Here is a 20408-nt window from a genome sequence, read left to right on the forward strand (position 1 = left end):
AACACTTAAAATACCATACAGTATACACAACATTAGACCCAGTTAATTCATTTTGCTGACAGAAAAAACTTTCATCAGTGCAAAGGGAAGTGAGAAATTTCCCCACCAGTCCTCAATATCCTCCCAAATAAAACTCACTGAGTGGGAAACTTTCTATGAATCAGGGATTGCATAGGAGGCCACCTAGGGAAAGAGGATGGCATAGTCTTCTATTCACATGTTGGATTCTACCAATATAATTCTCTATATCTAAGGCCAAGACTCTGTACATCAACCTTCTCAGTTTTGGAAAATTTGCCATGTGTGTCGATTTCAGCTCCCAAAAATCCCTGACATAATTGCCAAGAGTTGACGTCCATGCATCGAGAGCAGTGTTTCTCAACCTTAGTATCTTTAAGATACATGGACTTTAACTCCCAGAATTCCCCAGCCAACATGAAGTCTACTCATCTTAACAATGCCAAGGTTGAGAAACCCTGATCTAGAGAATGCATAGGTCAGGGAAAGTACTGTACAAGTCTTTAGCACAATTATACATTTTAATAAAATCTCACTATTAAGGTTTCAAGAAATTTTTCCTACAAAATGAAGAGAAACAAGCTAATAATCAAACTCAACAGGGAAAATGAACCAGAAATATATCAGAATAAGAATCAGTTTTCATTTTATTACTGTCTGAGCAAAACCCTGAGACATTAAGGTGGCCAATACTCACATTTTTCCCCCATTAGATTTTTTTTTCCTGGCTATAAAACAAATTTCAATTACTGTCCTTTGGCTTAAAATGACAAGGGCATATCTGCTGGAATAATCAAAAATAACACTATGAAAGATGCCAAAGGAGAATCTTTCTGCTATATGGCTACTGCTTGGTCTGCAACATTAACTGGCTTTCTTTTTATAATTCTCTGGCTGTGATACTGAACTACAGCTAACCCAGCAAATTTTTAAAAGGTTGAGAAAAAAGACTCAATCCCTCTCTTGCATTTAACTCTCCCTTTAGTTTTTCCTTTAGATTACAACTCACTTCTAAAGTTACTTGATTTTGTTATCTCAGCAAACAAGTACTTATGTCTAAAAATGAGATGTTGGCCTTTCCTGCTCGTCTGATGCAAATGGACCACACTGAAACATAATTTTCAACAACTTTTTTTCAAACACAGGTCAGCACTGTATAGGTTGTGATCCTTAGAAGTAAATGCAGTGCGTCACATGGCAAGTTGCGACATATAACTACAGGTTTGACTTTTAGTTTGTGTTTATATGCTATGGATACCTGAAATAGATAAAAGTCTGTTTATCTGCAGTTCATCACATCCTACTATGAACCAAGATAAAGAACTGAAGTTCAGCAGATTCAAATAGTCTTCACCAGTCAAATATTCTTCCTAATCTGCATCAATTTCCCCGGCAATATTTCCTATGAAACTGGCTTTGAAAGATTGTTATTCCCTCCTAAATATAATATAGTAAAGATCATAACAACACAAAATCAAACAGAACATGACATTCTGGAAGATTTATCATGTACACTGTATTTAGAGATGTCTCAATTCCTTATTTACAATGAAAAACTTGAGAGGGGAAGTGAGACGAACTTTTAAAAATGCAATATATGTTGAACCATTTAACTCAAAGATCCCAAATTATCTGCCCATAAATACCCACTGCCCTATTAATATTTCATTGCCAAATTCATTGGAGAGAGGGAGATTTTTCAAACTAAATAATGCATGCAAGGATATTACAATACAATTAGGATCAAGGCAAAGTTTTATTTGGGTGTAATAACATGATGGAAGTGTCCTTCTAGGAACACCATTTTTGAAACTCCAAGCAACTATTTTGAACTTTGAGAGAGATTCTTGGTTTCTCACTTTGGTGATCTGCAAAAGAGAGGAAAACTACAAATATCCAAACTGAAAGAAGATATGAGTCAGGATGATACTCCAGTACAAGCCTGCATTCAGAGAATCACACTGCAAAAGAAGAAAAAGCCAAGCCAAGTATTAAAATATATTACTTTGGAAATGACCACCAAAGAAAAGAAGTGACTATGAAATAGCCCACAGTGTTGAACAGTGCAAAAAGAAAAAAAAAAGGTGGGGAAACAACAAAACAAGGTAGGGAAACAACAAAAAATTGTCTTTTTTCTACCACAATACAATAATTCGAGATATTTGGAATTGCTGCTAACATTGGATGAAAGAGATACACATCTTAATGCAAGCAAAAAAAGCGTTAAAAAGAGAGCTTTGATTTATTCTATGCTTATTTAAGGAGGAAGCCTTATGAAACGATGATACCATCTCTACGCTTTATTTAAAAAATGAGTGCAAATCTTATTTCATAAATACAGCATACACATGTAAAAGTACTGTATACTTTCTAAGCCAATCCATACTAAACAAATATTAACCAAAAAGATATAATTCTTCCTCTATTAAGTTGTTGCATCCTTAGATTTGTACCTACTCTATAGCTAGCAAAAATGTTTTCTTGATCCATATATCCTATAAAACCAACGATAAGATAAAAATTACAACATTTAATGCAACATTAAAAATCCCTTGGGTCTAAAATCCTGTAACAAATTTAATTACTGTTAACACCACACCCATCCAGCAAGTCAGTGAACCAACCTCAATCAGTTCACAATCTAAAAATATACTAGACATCCCAAATGTTCTTAAATGATACTATGTGCAGTGAATGGAATACATTGCTAATTGATACAGTTTTATGAGAATTTGCCAGTACTCAAGCAATTTTGGTTACACCACAGCTGTACTGGAACACCAAGTTGGAACATAAACAGCCATGTCATCACACACACTCAGGTGGCACTGAAAAGCCTAATACATAGGCTTAGCCATCACCCAACAAAATGTTTGTTCAGAAGATACAACTGATTTAACTTGCAAAAAAATGTTGATAGTTAACTTTTCAATTTTTAATTTTGATCCTATGTATACTTTCTATTCTATTCATACAACAGTCAAGCTTCTTACAAAGGGCTTGTTGAAAAAAGAATAGCACAGTACAGAACCATGTACTACTGAAAATAAACTTGATAGCTTTGTTCAACACTGCTCAGAGGAGCAGTTAGACATGTTCCTATTATGGCCATTTTTGCAATATATTCCATTAATTAGTTTGACAATAATTGTACTCTCCAGTCAGCTACTTATATTACTGCCAAGAAAAAAAATATAGTAGCAAAACAAAACAAAACTACAATACATAACTTTTAATGTTTAAGGAGAGTTGGGTCTTACAATGAATAACTGCATCAACTGCACTAATTTTTCTATTTAAAAGCAACATACGCTAGTTACCAAAAAGCCCAGCTTTTCAAACAAAAACATACCAAAAATATTCAACCAAAACAACCTGAAATTAGAATCTTGCCTGAAAGTGAAAATTTTCATTAGAATTAAATTGCCACACAAGTACCCATGTTACAGCAAGTAGCCTTGATTAGAGGTACACCAATAACCAACAGCTGTACTTATTAAGTTATTTCCTCAAATTGGTTAACTATACTTCACTAAGTTTTAATGTGATTTGTTCCATTTTGAGTTAGTCTTCAACATGAATCCAGCCATTTGGCCACAATTAAAGGTCTTATTTTGCATCCCCTGCAATGTACAGTTTAACAAACCAGTTAAGCAAATCATGGCTTAGAACAATGTGTAAACCCACCTAGATGAAAAACACACCTTTCATGAGTTAAAATACAATTTCATCAAATATGTGAATACAGTACTTCTAGAGCTTCAAATGAAAAGACATCAGGCAGTTTATTCTTTTTTCTTCCTTAAAAAGCCTCAACTGGAAGCACTGTTATTTAGGTAGTCCATTTTGTTTTTCATGCTACAATCATACACAGATTTACTTGAAAGTAAATCTCATGCAAATCAATATAATTTAGTTTAGTTTAATCTTGGTCAGTCTGAGCTATTAGCAGAAAGTAACATTCCTACTTACACAAGTCGGATTCCCAACCCCTACAAAAAAAAAAAAAAAAGACTCAAGACTATTCAAGGCAAACCTATTTATATTACCATCACTGGCTTGGTTTGTATTACTTAACTTTCTTTGATCTTTCATAAATCAGGGCCACTTAATGACCAAGAAAATCTGAGCAGGCTAAACAAAGGCAATCTGGCACGTCGCTTAGGATCCCCAGAATTATCACAGCCATAGAATTAAGAATAAATTCTCTCCAAAACGTTCCACTTCCACACAGCCGAAACAGTTTTCACAACTCCCCCATCAGCCTTACACCAAGAAATTGCAGAGCAGCTTCTCAACTCCCTCTCTATTCGGTCTCCTTGCGGCAAACCGCAGCTGCCTCTTTTTTCATTCTCCCAACGGAGCAACAGCTATGAGTTTTCATCCCTTCTGCAGGTTTAATTCAAAAGCCTCTCCCGGAGGTTTCGCTCAGGGGGATCCTGCGGCGCTCGCAAGTCCCGCTGGACGCCCGCCGAACCGACGCTTCTGATGCTCCGCACAGCCCCGCAGAGCCAGCGAGCGCCAACCTGCTGCCCGATGACAGCTGGCTGGAGGCGGCGGCGGCAGCAGCAGCAGCATCCATTCCTGCTCTTGTCAATAAACGGAGGTCCCTCCGCATCGCAGCGCCGGCCGCCAGCAGACAAGGTGCCTCCGACGCCCGCCAGCAACGCAGGACAGGCTGGTGCTCTGGCTCTTTCCCCCTCCCGAGGAAAAGAAAATGAGGAAGGAACCCGAGAGAGCGAGCGCGAGCCCAAAATGGCAAAGGCAAACGGGGAACAAACCAGCCTCCTCCACTGGGGCGCCTTCCTTCGCGGAGAAGCTGCGAAGCAGGCATCCCGTGCAAGAGGGAGAAGAAAGCTGAGAGCGGGGATGAAGCCCACCGCTCAACCCGAGGCGACCCCGACGCATCCACCTTTCCCTCTCGGCGCTCCTCGGCAGCACGAGCCGTCCTCGCGGACGCCCGAGGCAGAAACTCAGAACCCGAGCTGCAGGCGGGGGGGGCTCCTTCTCCCGCAGCCCGTCCGAGCCCCGCTATTACGTACCGTACACACGTACCCGCATACTCTCGAGCCAGCAGCAAGCGTCCCATACTCCAACCAATTCCGCCCAGGGCTCCGGCCGCGAAAGTCGCCCCCCCGCACGCAGAACTGGCGCCTTACCTGCCCGCCTCTCGGGTGCTGCCGCTTCCCCGCCGCGAAGGCTCTTCCCTCACTCGAAGCCTCCCTCTCCTCTCGCCATCTAAAATGGCGGCTTGGATAACAGCGAGACATTTATTGCGAACCCATCGAAGTTCTCGGCGCTCGATTCCTGGCGTCTGGAGAGCCGAGACTTCAGCGTCTCGAGCGGCTCTCTGCCCCGCCTGCCTCGCCGCCATTTGCGATTCCTGCCCGCGGGGAGCAAGGGGGCGTGGCCAGGAGCGTGCAATTCTTCCTGCGGGGCAGAATAGTCCTCAGAAGGAGAGTGGCGCGGGAAATGCGCCGTGCCTTTGCTGCCTAGTTTTGTCTAGACTGGGATTAAGTTTCGCAGATGTGCCTCGTTTTCGTGGATGTCTTCTCGTTCCCCTTGTATTTCCAGTTGATACACCAAGAAACGCGTACTGTCGCTCCGTCCGTGCATTGCACCGCTGCATTTCTGAGATTGGAGAGTTATTACAACTAGACTAGAAGCAATTCATGTCTCAGGGGCTGCGTTAACATAAAACGCCAGCGCGTGGTATGCTGAATTAATCCAGTTGCTTGGGGTCTCACAACTCACTGAACCACAAAATAACCTACTGACTAGGTTTGCCCACTTCAGTTTAGTATATTGGACAAACCCAGCCTGTCGCATAGAAATGAGGTAGACAATTTTAATAAGCAAAATCAAGCAATTAGCCATTTTTAAGCTGTGCTCATAAATCATAGTGAGCAATAAGGGCTTTGGCTTGTGAACACAGCCTTGATTCTATTTAGCATGTGTCAGTGTGCTTATTCAAATGTGGCTTATTCGATATAATTTTAAGCAAGCCATAGTATAGCGTGATGGTTGAATCCCGTCATTTTGTAATAATTTCCATGCTGCTTAGTTTAAGAATAGGGCAAGACTAGGCAGAGAATCAAGACTTTCACCTCAAAACATTCCCAAATCAGCTTTACACACCTTTTAAAAAAGAATGGAACAGCATCCCTGAAGAAATGATGCAGAGGGCAATTCCAGCTTAACCTGCAGCATATCCAAATTTAAAAAGAACAAAAGCTGTCTGCTGCTGTTCAGAGTGGGAAGGGAAAGGAGGGGAAGCGTACAAGGGGGAAACATATCCAAATGGAGTGGGAAGTAGGAGAAATAAGAGGGATACCCAAGATTGCGTGGGATCTGTCAGAGAAATTCTGATCCAATGCTGATTCATCCCTAATAGCACCACTGGGAGCAAAAAGAAAAAGTATTTCAACACTTCAAAAACTAAGGGCCCTTCTACACTACCATCATTTTTTGTCTGTCTCCTTCTAAAACAGATTTGAAACACATTTGTCTTCACTGCTGCTGCTCTTTGAGCACAGGGAGTATGTTGTGATCACCAAAGTCAATCATGCTCCCTCCACCTGTCCACAAAGAAGTGCAAAAAAATCAGTGTCCCATCAGCCCCAAAGTCCTGGGGGGGGGGGGGAGAAGGAAGGAAGGAAGGAAGGAAGGAAGGAAGGAAGGGTCAGTGCTCCACAAATACACCTCCCTCTCCCCACAAGCCCAGCCAGCTTGCTGTGATGGAAAAAATCCAAGCTGCCTTGCATTCACTATGCTGCATACAAAAGTATCTAAAAATGTAATGACTTCATACAGTACTGGCAGTTCTGTAGTTGGTGCTTTCCCAGTACTTAGTATGCTATAGCGGTATGCTGCTGTAGTAGCTAGAGGGGGGAATCAGTCCTAAACAAGGCAGGCAGACACCAGAAATTCCATTTTAAAATGCAACCAAGGGTTAGCTGGACTGTTTCAGCATTTGCAATTCCTTGCACTCCTTGCAGGGTGAAATTGACACAAGTTCTTTCCCCTTCTCTTTGCCAGGAGACCAGCCAACTTGCAAAATGCTAGACTGCTTGCATTTTTTTCCAATGACTGCCTTGAAAAGGAATAGATCACTTGAGCCAAGGGGAGGCCAGTGGGAGAATGGACCTCCCACAATCTCCAGCGTTGTATAGGGTAACTTTCCTCAGAGTTTAAAATAAAGTGGCTTGGTGCCAGAAAAAGCTGACTCATTGTCAGAGTTAACATCATCTGATTGGACCAGTCCAGTTTTGAACTGGGGCAAAATCCTTGTGCAGAATTAAATGTTTTAGTACAGCACCTTGAAACTACTTCGTTTCTTGGTCTGTACTCACTTCATCAGTTACACAATTTATATATATTTTGTCCTCATACAAATATTATTATAAATACCATGCATATTTGTACAATACGAAAAACCATTCTGGCTGTTTAATGGGGACACACAGTCTGCCATCCTAATCCTCTCCTGTATAGCTCCATACCCCCTAACTATAGTCAATGGTATTCTTTGGCTAAGCATGTTGTCTGAACCTGGTTCATTTCTGGTTAAAACTACCCAGAATTTAAGTTTAAGAAAACAGGATATATAAGTCATCCTGTTTTCCAATTCCTATTAGTGATAGCCTGAAAAGATGGCCCTGTGGATTTGAAGTCTCTAACTCAATCCTATCAAGATTGAGTGGCTGTGGGTGTTTGGGCCACACAGATCTGGGGATATTCCATCTTTGACCTTGGATGGGGTAGCACTTCCCCCTTCAAGGATGGTGTGCAATCTGACAGTCTTCCTGGACTCACAGCTCCTGCTTGAAGAGCAGATAACAGCTGTGGCCAGGAAGGCATTTGCACACCTTCATCTGGTGCACCAGATGTACCCTTTCCAAAAGTTACTTGTGCCCTAGACACCTTGCAGCTTAACTACTGCAATACTCTCTCTGTGCGGTTGCTCTTGAAGACCACCCAGAAGCTTCAACTGGTCCAGAAGGAGCTTGTGCACACAGAGTTTTGACTGCCTGCTGAATATCAGAGATTAAATTTTCTGGCAATTGATACTCTGGCTGCCTTCAAATAACTTGCTAAGCCACAATGCAGTGGTTGGTTTGGTGTTGACCATGCTGTGTGAACCTAACCCCTGGAATTGATTAAACCATAGTTTATAGTTTTAGCACATGTTGGGAACCCACTTTTTAATTCAGTAAGGCATGGTTAAACAATCTAAGCTTAGTGTATTATGTGAGCTCAACCAAGAGCATAAGTAGAGGTGTCTGGGTCCCAAAGCAAACTTAATCATTAGTCAAAGGCTACATTCAAGGAATCAGACCTGTATTGCTGCCTGTTGCCTGCACGCAGAAGCTGTTCTCATAAAAGAATGGCCACTGTGGCAGCTTGGGGCATTTTTTCACAGGGAGAGCAGTACTGGCACAGTTCATCAGTACATGCTTCCAGATCTAGGCTGCAAGAATCTCTGCAACCACAGAGGGCAGCAATGAAGTAATCTTTTATGCATCTGTATGCTGCCATCTAGTGGTCACCCTAGTAGTACAAACTGAGGTTAGCCGCTGCACTTGCTGCCAGCCCACTTCCACCTGCCACTCTGTGGCTCCCTAAGCAAATGTCTGGGTTTCCCAATGGGTGTGTGCTAACACCACAGAAGACCATAGCTAGAAGAAAGACAGACTAAATGACTGCAGGCTTCAAGGCGGCTGCTACTCATTCCTTTTCTCTCTATGCCACTAAGTACTCTCTCTTCTTTTTTCCTCTTTTATTCATTTCAGTCCTGCAGTTTATCTTTTCCGCAGCATTCACATTTTTCCCTGATATTCTGAAATCTATGTTCTGCTATTTCATGGTGCTTTCTTCAACTCCCAATTTCATAAATGTTGACTTCGCCAATCTGTCTTGTTATTTCTGCACTAGGATTCTTGGAAACACTTTATCAATCCATGTACTAGACAGCTGGCATGTTAATTCATATGCATGAGTGTATGTCATCAATAAAATTGGATAATATGAATTTATATTCTTTGAATAAATTATTCACTATTTTTTGCTAATTATCTTCTTTAGAAACAGCTGTTCCCCAATTGCTGAAGCACAGGACATAAGTCAGTGCATGTGCATGTCACACTTCCTGCAACTAATCTTTGTTTCTACATCTCTCTGTAGGAACTGTACATATATAAATGCATGCATGCATGTGAAAATAAGATAATTAGCAAAAACAGGACTCTTTTAAATTCTGTCATGAAGCTCTCTTGGTCATCTTGGTGGATGACTAAGTCCAGACATGGATTTAGGACATTAAATCCTATTGTTCTCAGGGATCTCATGGCAACATGTTATACCATGGGCCATACTATTGGGGGGGGGGGGGTCATTTGCCTAGATGTGGCTTAAGAGCTACAGGGTTACTGTGAGAGGAACTCTGGGTGGCATCAGTGCCATAATGTTTTATCCTATCCTCTGTATTTCTTAATGTGAAACCACTAAAGGAAGTCAAGAGGATTGTGCTAAATTGTCATCAACATGCAAATATTTTATGACTTCCGAGGAAGAAATGGCAAACTAGCATGTCTCTGAATGAGCAGAGATGACGACCATGGCAAAGACTGAGGAACTGGCAAGTGGACCAGTTCCTTGGAACCTCTCTGGATAAGGAGAGGACAGGAAATTACCCACATGTGCTCTGGACAGCTGCTTCTTGTGAGGAGACTGCAAGACACCAGTTTTCCATCACAAAGCTTTTCATGGACACTGGGTTCGCTAGCCTCTCTTTCTAAGCACTTTCAGAAGTTGCCTATTTAACTATCTTAAGGCTAATAGAGATCTTCAGAACAACAAGTTTGAACAGCCACCTGGTGAGTTTACCTACATTCTTGAATAAAATAAAAATTAACTATAAGCTTAAGAATTTAAAGAATTAGAAATAAACAGCAAAATGCTAAATAAGACTCTGATTCAAGAAAATTATAAATGAATTAAGGGACCAGACAAGTTTGGAATATTAGGACTTTTACTATAAGATTTTGGAAATAATTATATAAATAGTCTTTTGTGGGGAACTAAATTGATTTGTCTATCCTCAGTTATAACAGAAATTTGAGACTTTATGATTTCAGAATTTTGACACTAGTGGGGACTAAAGATTTTAGGCAGGAAAAGGAAAAAAGTGAAAGTTTGCCTTTTGTTTTTGGTTAGTACTGGAATTTACAAACTGACACAAAATGTTATGACATTTGAAATACTCCAGGAGACTTTTGAAGAATGGGGTCAGAAACTAGCAGCACAATGTCAGCAATAATGTCTCCTTCTATGGATAGACTATGTTTAAAAGATGTTAACAAAGGAATGACAGATGTGAAAGAGTATATTTTGAGAAATTTACAGGATAAAGAGGTGAAACAAATTTTGTCTGATGTAGAAATATTAGAACCAGAAATATTGGAAAGTTTTTAAAAACTTCTGTTTATAAGACAGAAAAGACAACTAAAGTGGAAACACAAATGACAAGCCAAGAGAATGACCTGGATAAGGGCTTTCTAATGGATACACAAAAGAAGTTGGTTAAAGCGTTGAAAATTAAAGTGGAAATACAATGGCCTGGGCAATTACTTTTTATTAGATTTACAGAAGAGGTTTGCTAAAGTCTTGAAGAAGCCTTTGGCATGGGAAAAAGAAAAATTGAGGAGAGATCAAATCCTACAACAATATCTGAATGAATTGAAGATCAAGATTATTAGAAGAAGGAATATAAAGTTGGTTTGTTTGACCAAGGTTAAAATAAGACATGTTTCTATAAAGCTCTGGTAACCCTTAATGGACTTTTTCCTGGCACCAGGACTGAAAAGTTGATGATTTATGGATTTGCATATGGATAAGGGATAGGTTAAAGGAAGAAGAGATATTTGTAACCTTATAGGGGTGAAGAATGATTAAGTTTGTTTTTATTTGTTGTGATGAGGATCAGAAGTCACTTCTTTAAATGTATCTTTTTTTCCTCTTTTTTTTTTCTTTTTCTTTCCTTGGACGTTTTATTCTTTCTTTGTATCTCATTTTTTCTCTCTGAGTTTAGTTTGTATATGCTTTTACTACTGTAACTGAAATTTCTATAAAAATTATTTTTAAAAACATGCAAATGTTTTATATTGCTTATCCTATGGAGGGTGAGCAATTCTAGAGACAGTTTTGACAGGATGAGGAAGAAAAAGTTGATGCTTAATCCAGATAAAGATGATGTGAGAGAGATGTGGGGTGAAGCTTACACTGATATTAGCTCAAGAATCAAATGTGCAATTTGGAAATTCTGCTGGACTCAGGGCTATTTGAGAAAGTTCATGAAGCAGTAGCATCCAAGAGACTTTCACAGTAGATAAGGCTGATTTTCCAACCTCAATCTTATAGAGAGATTGTCATCATATGTTAAAATAATTTTTTTAAAAACCCTAAAAGCCCAAGAAATGTTGATCAAACAGCAGAAAAGTGGCTGAAATAGTGGCCTAAATATATACCTAACAAATCATGGCTTGCTATAACTTGCCATGCCATCTGGCATTAGTAAATAGTTATTGCCAAACTTGGATTACATGCAGTACATACAAATACTCTTGTGTTCACAGTCAAATATCAAATGAGAATTCCACTTTCTTTTTCTAGTGTTTAATCTAGCTAATTGTTACTAGGATAATTAAATGTTTGGAGGCAATACACATTTGATCTTGAATAAGTGAAAAACAAATGTTTTAAAAATGTGATAAAAGTATGGGGCAGTCTCTTTTTAAATGCATCTTTATGGGTGAAGGGGTAACTCTTATTTGAATTGTATAAGCATTCTTAAGATTCTTCAACTTTTCACTAGTGAGATCTTTCAGTGCTGTCATGGATGTTCATAATTTAAAAAACTGAATCCATCAAACACAATTCAGCAAAATAATGTCAAAAGCTAATATTTGGGCCTCAGAATGATCTATGCATGCTGACAGTTTTCAATGGTCTGATGCCTTGTAGAATTAAAAAAAAAAATCTTATTCTTCTCTTAACAGGTTTTGTCCTTGCTTTTATTTAAGTCTTTGTATGGGGAAGCTATAAAGTGAAGCTTTAACTGTATTTGGTTAAATTTGTTTAAATTTTCCAAATCATTAAGACACTAACGATTTTTAATTGTGCAAAGGATGGCAACTCCATTCAATCAAATGCAGTTAGACCAGTGTTTCTCAACCTTAGCAACTTTAAGATGAGTGGACTTCAACTCCCAGAATTCCCAAGCCAGCCACTCATCTTAAAGTTGCCAAGGTTGAGAAACGCTGAATTAGATATTTTCTTAGGCATTCCTCAGAATCATGGTGAGATTCAAAGTGGAGAACAGAAGACTGAACTCCGTGCCCCTCCATTCATTCTTTTTCTCAATGCCCAAAAGGTGTTATCATTTTTAACTGACAACTTACTATGTAAATCAATGGTGGGCTCTTCCTTATGGTCCAATTAGTGCTATCCATCGGTCCTTGAACCTGCGGAAAACTATATCGGCATAAATTTTGCTGCCTCCATTGGCAGTCCCTATCCTGCCACAGTCATGATGCCAGTAAGTGGTGCTGTCTTGGTAAAGCTGGCATAAAACATGTTAAGGACAGGAATCGGTGGATTCCTGTGGCTTTGTTTTCCTCCCCTTCCACCAAACATCATCAGCCAGTGGGATAACCTTCAATTATCACCTTCCTTAATGTGGGATGGATCTGGGTTTGTAGGAGGTGGCAAGTTTCGACAGACAGCTAGATTAATGGATTTAACCATCTGTAAAAACTCATTCTGGTTTCACACAAGTGTTTTCCATGGGTGCATTCAAAGGGATTTAGTTTACACTGGAAGAACCATAATCTGGAATAGCAGCAAACCCATATCCAAAAGAAGGCCTATGATCAGCTGATAGTCAGGCTCCCTTTGAATACATCTGCGTGCGCACACACGTTTATTACAGCCCTAACGCCAGATACAATCAAAATATACAATAGTAACCATCTTACATTTATGTATATATATAAAACAAAACAGTTAATATTATTTAATCTAAAAATTAAAATAAAAATGCTAAAATATATCAAAGTAAAATACTATGTTATGAAGTTTTAAATCTAAATAATGGTGGAGCGTATTGTACAGATGGTAGCACCAAACTGGGCAACTTGGGAGGATATTTTCGGGTCCTTGTCTGAAAGGAGTAACATTAAATAGAAATCACACTCCCTGCCAGGATATCTCTTCAGTATCGTGTGTGTGTGTGTGTGTGTGTGTGTGTGTGTGTGTGTGTGTATCTGTCTAAAGTCTTTATATAGGGAACAATATAATAGCATATGGCTTAGTGTTTCTATTGAGCCATCTCCACATGGACTTAATCAAAGGTGCATAGGAATGCCCTTAAAACATCCAAAAAGGACTGCTGAGGGCATTGCATTCAGTCTGGCTAAGGTGAAAGCTTTACAAAATTTGAAAATTGTTGTTGTTTAGTCGTTAAGTCATGTCCGACTCTTCGTGACCCCATGAACCATATTGCGCCAGGCCTTCCTGTCCTTCACTGCCTCCCTGAGTTTGCTCAGTTTCATGCTCATTGCTTCAGTGATGCTATCTAACCATCTCATCCTCTGCCATCCTCTTCTCCTTTTGCCTTCAATCTTTCCCAGCATCAGGGTCTTCTCCAAAGAGATCTCTCTTCGCAATTAGGTGACCAAAGTATCTGAGCTTGAGCTTCATTATCAATCCTTCCAATGAGCAATCAGGGTTGATTTCCTTTAAGATTGACTGGTTTGACCTCCTAGCAGTCCAGGGGACTCTCAAGAGTCTTCTCCAGCACCACAGTTCAAAGGCATCAATTCTTCGGCGCTCGGCCTTTTTTATGGTCCAGCTCTCACAGCCATACATTACTACTGGAAAAACCATAGCTTTGACTATGCGGATCTTTGTTGGCAAGGTGACGTCTCTGCTTTTTAATATGCTATCTAGGCTTGCCATAGCTTTCCTCCCAAGGAGCAAGCGTCTTTTAATTTCATGGCTGCAGTCTCCGTCTGCGGTGATCTTGGAGCCCAAATAAATGAAGTCTGTTACTGCTTCCATTTCTACCCCTTCTATTTGCCAGGAATTGATGGGTCCAGATGCCATGATCTTAGTTTTTTTAATGTTGAGTTTCAAGCCAGCTTTTGCATTCTCCTCTTTCACCCTCATCAAGAGGCTCTTTAGTTCTTCTTCACTTTCTGCCATTATTCTGCCACTTTCTGCCATCGTCTGCATATCTGAGGTTGTTGATGATTCTCCCTGCAATCTTAATTCCGGCTTGTGATTCTTCCAGCCTGGCATTTCTCATGATGTACTCTGCATATAGGTTAAATAAGCAGGATGACAGTATACAGCCTTGTCGTACATCTTTCCCTATTTTGAACCAATCGGTTGTTCCATGACCTGTTCTAACTGTTGCTTCTTGGCCCGCATACAGATTTCTCAGGAGACAGGTAAGGTGGTCTGGTACTCCCATCTCTTTAAGAATTTGCCACAGTTTGTTGTGATCCACACAATCAAAGGCTTTTGCATAGTCAATGAAGCAGAAGTAGATATTTTTCTGGAACTCTCGTGCTTTCTCCATGATCCAGCGAATGTTGGCGATTTGATCTCTAGTTCCTCTGCCTCTTCGAAACCCAGCTTGTACATCCGGTAGTTCTCGGTTCATGTATTGCTGAAGCCTAGCTTGTTGGATTTTGAGCATAACCTTGCTAGCATGTGAAATGAGTGCAATTGTGCGATAGTTTGAGCATTCTTTGGCATTGCCCTTCTTTGGAATTGGAACATAAACTGACCTTTTCCAATCCCGTGGCCACTGTTGCGTTTTCCAAACTTGCTGGCATATTGAGTGCAGCACTTTAACACCATCATCTTTTAGTATTTTAAATAACTCAGCTGGAATACTGTCATCTCCACTAGCTTTGTTTTTAGCAATGCTTCCTAAGGCCCACTTGACTTCACTCTCTAGGATGTCTGGCTCAAGGTCAGTGATCACACCAGCGTGGACATCAGGGACATTAAGATCTTTCTTGTATAGTTCTTCTGTGTATTCTTGCCACCTCTTCTTAATCTCTTCTGCTTCTGTTAGGTCCCTGCCTTTTTGTCCTTTATCATGCCCATCTTTGCACTAAACGTTCCTTTCATATCTCCAATTTTCTTGTAGAGATCTCTAGTCTTCCCCATTCTATTGTTTTCCTCGATTTCTTTGCATTGTTCATTTAAGAAGGCCTTCTTATTTCTCCTTGCTATTCTCTGGAAATCTGCATTCAGTTGCTTATATCTTTCCCTTTCACCCTTGCTTTTCTCATTCCTTCTTTCCACAGCTATTTGTAAAGCCTCATCAGACAGCCATTTTCTTTCTTGCATTTCTTTTTCTTTGGGATGGTTTTAGTTGCTGCCTCCTGTACAATGTTACGGACCTCCGTCCATAGTTCTTCAGGCACTCTGTCTACCAAATCTAATCCTCTAAATCTATTCATCACCTTCACTGTGTACTCACAAGGAATATGATCTAAGTCATACCTGAGTGGTCTAGTGGTTTTCCCTATATTCTTCAATTTAAGCCTAAATTTTGCAGTAAGAAGCTCATGATCTGAGCCACAGTCAGCTCCTGGTCTTGTTTTTGCTGTCTGTATAGAGCTTCTCCATCTTTGGCTGCAAAGTATATAATCAATCTGGTTTCGGTATTGACCATCTGGTGATGTCCATGTGTAGAGTCGTCTCTTGTGTTGTTGGAAAAGAGTGTTTGCTATGACTAGCTTGTTCTCTTGACAGAACTCTATTAGCCTTTGCCCTGCTTCATTTTGTACTCCAAGGCCAAACTTGCCTGTTATTCTGATTACTCCTTGACTTCCTACTTTAGCATTCCAATCCCCTATGATGAAAAGGACATCTTTTTTTGGTGCTAGTTCTAGAAGGTGTTGTAGGTCTTCATAGAAGCGGTCAACTTCAGCTTCTTCAGCATCAGTGGTTGGGGCATAGACTTGGATGACTGTGATATTGAATGGTTTGCCTTGGATACGCACTGAGATCATTCTGTCGTTTTTGAGGTTGTACCCCATTACTGCCTTTCCCACTCTCTTATTCACTATGAGTGCAACTCCATTTCTTCTAAGGGTTTCTTGCCCACAGTAGTAGATATAATGGTCACCCGAATTAAATTCACCCATTCCCGTCCATTTCAGTTCGCTGATTCCCAAGATGTCGACGTTCAATCTTGTCATCTCATGTTTGACCACATCCAGCTTGCCTTGGTTCATAGATCTTACATTCCAGGTACCTATACAATATTGTTCTTTACAGCATCGGACCTTCTTTTCGCTTCCAGATACATCCACAGCTGAACGTCCTTTCGGCTTTGGCCCAGCCGCTTCACTCTTTCTGGAGCTACTTGGAATTGCCCTCCGCTCTTCCCCAGTAGCATATTGGACACCTTCCGACCTGAGGGGCTCATCTTCCGGCGTCATATCTTTTAGCCTTTTAACATTGTCCATGGGGTTTTCTTGGCAAGGATACTGGAGTGGGTTGCCATTTCCTTCTCCAGTGGATCACATTTTGTCAGAACTCTCTGTCATGACCTGTCCGTCTTGGGTGGCCCTGCACAGTATAGCTCATGGCTTCACTGAGTTATGCAAGCTCCTTCGCCACGACAAGGCAGTGATCCATGAAGGGATCACTGAAAATTGTAACAGATGATAAATAAGAAGCTGGAACAAACCCTTGTAGAAAATGACATCTGCACAAAACATCTGCACCAAACCAGGGGCTTTATTCATTTTCTTTTGGGACATGAATTTAGCACTCTTCTGGAAGGGAGAGTTGCACCATGAAATAGGAACTCCTGTCCATGCTGATCCACCAACCTCAAGTGGCCAGTAGGAATCAGATTGATCCCATCCCTAGGAGATTAACTGATTGCAACAGAAGGGCTGGTGAAGTGCATGAGACTATACTCGTAGCAAAAATGCTGCAGCTTATTGCCTGCTTAAGGGGTAAAATTATGAGATGGGCGGTATCTAAATTTGAAATATAAATAAATAAATGTAAATAAATAAAACATTACTTTAATCCTGTAACAGCGATGGATGCCTATAAGCTGTTTCTGGTATAGGTTGGGGATAAGGTAGAAGCAGTGTCATGAAGATATGTCCAGGCTGTGATTAGGTTCAAGTGGGAGAAGGCCTTGTGAATTGGAGACAGATTCAAGGAAGGACACAGATTAATTACACAATTTTCTATGAACTTTTGAAGGGGGGGGGGGGAGAAAACAGAGCAGAAGAATCCTTATGCTAAATTTTGCAGCCAGTCTAGCTAACCACTTTAGTGTGTGAGCACAGAAGGTGAAATTTAAATGAATCTTACTTTCTGGCTCTGCTAATCGGTCCTTTGACAATTGGGTGGCCTTTTATGGACAAATCCAATAAATAAATATAACACAAAATAGCCAGAGTAAGATACATTTATCTAACTACAATTTGAGATGACACTATAAATCTATTTATAAACTAGTTTAAGTATGATGTGCAAACCCATCTATAGCACTAGTTAACATACCATACTAATCCAATGTTAATAGTTAACACTGTTAGTTTATTAAACTGCAATTTGCTCTATTCATGCAACACACAACCACAGGTGGGCAGACTACCTGCAGGCTGCATGTCATTCATTCATCGGCTCCATTTATGCAACCACCAGTTTGTGCTTCATTAATTCAGTAGTGTAATTTTTAATTTTTTGGTACTTTCTTAAAACAATTTATTAGCTATTTTTTAATATTTAATATTTTTAACTTTTTTAAAGCAAAGACTTGGGTTTTAGTGTACCTATTTTGCTTCCCCCAACCTATTTTGTTTCTGTTCCGTTTTTTAAATGCTGAGTTCATACATTGTTTTAAGCCATAATATAATTTCTTAGCTATCCAGCTATTGTGGATTAAAAACATAGTTTATAGTGTAGTAGGTTATGCTGCCCTAGCACCTTGTGTTTTGTTAAATAAACCATGATTAAACATATCATGGCTTGGCATATGTAAATCAGCTAACCACTGATAAGGCATTTGAACATATATTAAAAATCTTTAAATGGCAAATTGTTTCACTGAATTCACTGGAATGTATGTTTAAGTATACATTTACAGGGTCAAGCTGTACATCAATTAAAACACTTTATATTGGCATATAGTTTGTGTAATGTCTATACCTACAACATTGTTCGAGAATTGCACTGCTATACCAGCAAATTATAAATTACTGAGCAGGACTACAGTACCTTTGTTAACATTATGCTTTCATTCATGTTCACATCCTCTAGTGGCTTCACAAGAAATTGTTTTTATAAAGGCACCGCATTCTAAATCATTACAAATCTGAAGCAATTGTGGCAAACAGTGCTTAGCAAAGATCATGTGAATTCTGTTTTTTCTTTTTTTTTCAGTTCTTGCTTGATGAAGGCCTCCCAAATTGTGTAACAATTCCCATGGATCTGGGCCAACTTCCAAGGCAGTTCCAGCCTGCTGCCACATCATTTCATCTCTCCTTCTGGCTTCCAGCCATCCTAGTGTTTCATCTGCAATTCTCTTAGGCCTTCGGTCCACAGTATTGACTTTGCTATTTAAATATGAGGTTTGTCTGCTCCAAAGAGTCTAGTGCAGTCACGATGGTTTTTCTTTTACTTTATGAATGTGTGTCTAGAATAAGTTGTATGGCCAGCTTTAACAGCTAGTTCACTTTGTGTTATCCATTATATACATAACACACTTCCTTGAGGGATTCACTGGAATTATACTAGAGATATGGTGGTGAAATGTTTAACTTTTAGAATATTTTGCTTGTTAAAAATATTCACCACTTTGTCTCGCAAATGTTTGTATAACAGATTCTTCCAGGAAGGCTGGGCCATTTGTAATCCTATTAACTGATAGGCTGTGGTGCATTATCCTGTTTTTCCTTGTTCTGAAAAGCACATGACACGTGGTGTTTTATTGATTGGCATTTATTTTTCCTCTTATCAATAGGGTGTATATGTTAAATTCATGACCACTATCTATATATACTAACCAACATGGAGAAAGCTGATGTTTTCATTTATCCATTTCAACAAAATACATATTTTTATATTTGACATGCAAAAATTTCATACTAAGAAACAAGCTTCCCTGCGGACACTTATATTGTCTGTGGGAATCCCAATTTGTTGTCCAACTCTTCCCAACTTAAAGAAGTATGTGTTTGTGTGCTGGCTAAATCATCCAAATTGCCAAGCTTTGTTTTGTCATTCTATTTAGGGAGGCTGACATAATTTTCTTCCTGAAGGCTGACTAAGAAAGCACCTGAAAAATTCTATGGTGTGTGCATGTGTATATGGAGAGAAAGAGAGTGTAGAACGTGCTTGTAGATCTAGATCTTTACTTAAATTGTATGTTGAAATGCTATTCCCCAAAGAATTGCAGTAATTGATAATTAAATTCAGAATTTCAGCTTTTCTCCACAAATGTAGGTAGAATATCCACAGAATAAACACACACATATGTACACCCCCATAAAACTATGGAGGCAGAAAATATTGTTTGTTCTAATTGAGGTAAGAAAAAGCCTGACTTTATTTGTTATGAGGAGTGCCCATCTGTCTACTGCATTATACTGTATATATGCCCATTCTAGAAAGTCCCAACAGACCATTGGTTCCCAATGTATTTACAGATATGTTCCCTGTTGAGATGACTGAGGCAAGATGCCTTGAGAGAAACTCCCTCCAGCTATTCATCTCTGGTTCTCCTCCATGCACTCACACAGTCACCAATTTGCTTCAACCATTGTTCCCTGCTCACACACATACCAGCTCTTCTTCAATGCTGTTTCTGCTACCTTTTCTTCAGCTTTTCTTCATCTGCTTTAATCAACTATCTCCAACTGGCCACAATCCTTGTTAATTATCTTTTCTGTCAATTGCCTTTCACCCTGGTTTCTAACGAGAACATTACTTTAATTTTTTAGAGGCAACAGCCAGTACGCCCCACTAGGCCAGGTCCCCATAAAGGGGACTGGCTCAGGTGTCTGCTGCTTGACTTTTATTTATTTAGAACGGGATGCTGCTGGGCTAAGGGATGTTGATCTGATGTCTAGAAGATCTCCAGATGCAACAGCAAAAACAAGAATCCCATCACACTTTAATAACTAGTTTGTCCAAAAAGTGTCCTTCATTTGGAAGTTTATCCTATTATACCTTCCAGACAAGCTAGTTATTAAAACCTTGGTAGTGTGATGGGATTCTTCTGTTATTTTCGGAGAAACTGCCTCTTTTTCTTGCTCTCTTATATGATGATGGAGGAGAAA

The 20408-nt window shown here is 39.7% G+C and overlaps 1 protein-coding gene across 8 annotated transcripts in view; it reads right to left on the reverse strand.

The window, feature by feature from the left end:
• RAF1 (Raf-1 proto-oncogene, serine/threonine kinase) overlaps positions 1 to 20408 on the reverse strand; it is a 113040-nt gene that overhangs the window by 50321 nt on the left and 42311 nt on the right. For 2 of the 8 annotated variants that reach the window (XM_007425566.4, XM_007425565.4), the window contains exon 1: positions 5178 to 5333. The exons of 3 other annotated variants lie outside the window; for them this stretch is intronic. In XM_007425566.4, coding sequence (XP_007425628.1) covers positions 5178 to 5288 — 111 coding nt within the window. In that variant the 5' untranslated portion in view covers positions 5289 to 5333. Of the gene's footprint in view, positions 1 to 5177; positions 5362 to 20408 lie in introns of those variants that run through there. 3 more of the 8 variants (XM_007425567.3, XM_088134118.1, XM_025164983.2) reach the window with 3 other exon arrangements.

Source organism: Python bivittatus, unplaced genomic scaffold (genome assembly GCF_059951505.1).
Source record: "Python bivittatus isolate LINGU-HERP-01145 unplaced genomic scaffold, Pbiv_v1 ctg000080_np1212, whole genome shotgun sequence".
Taxonomy (NCBI): Eukaryota; Metazoa; Chordata; class Lepidosauria; order Squamata; family Pythonidae; genus Python; species Python bivittatus.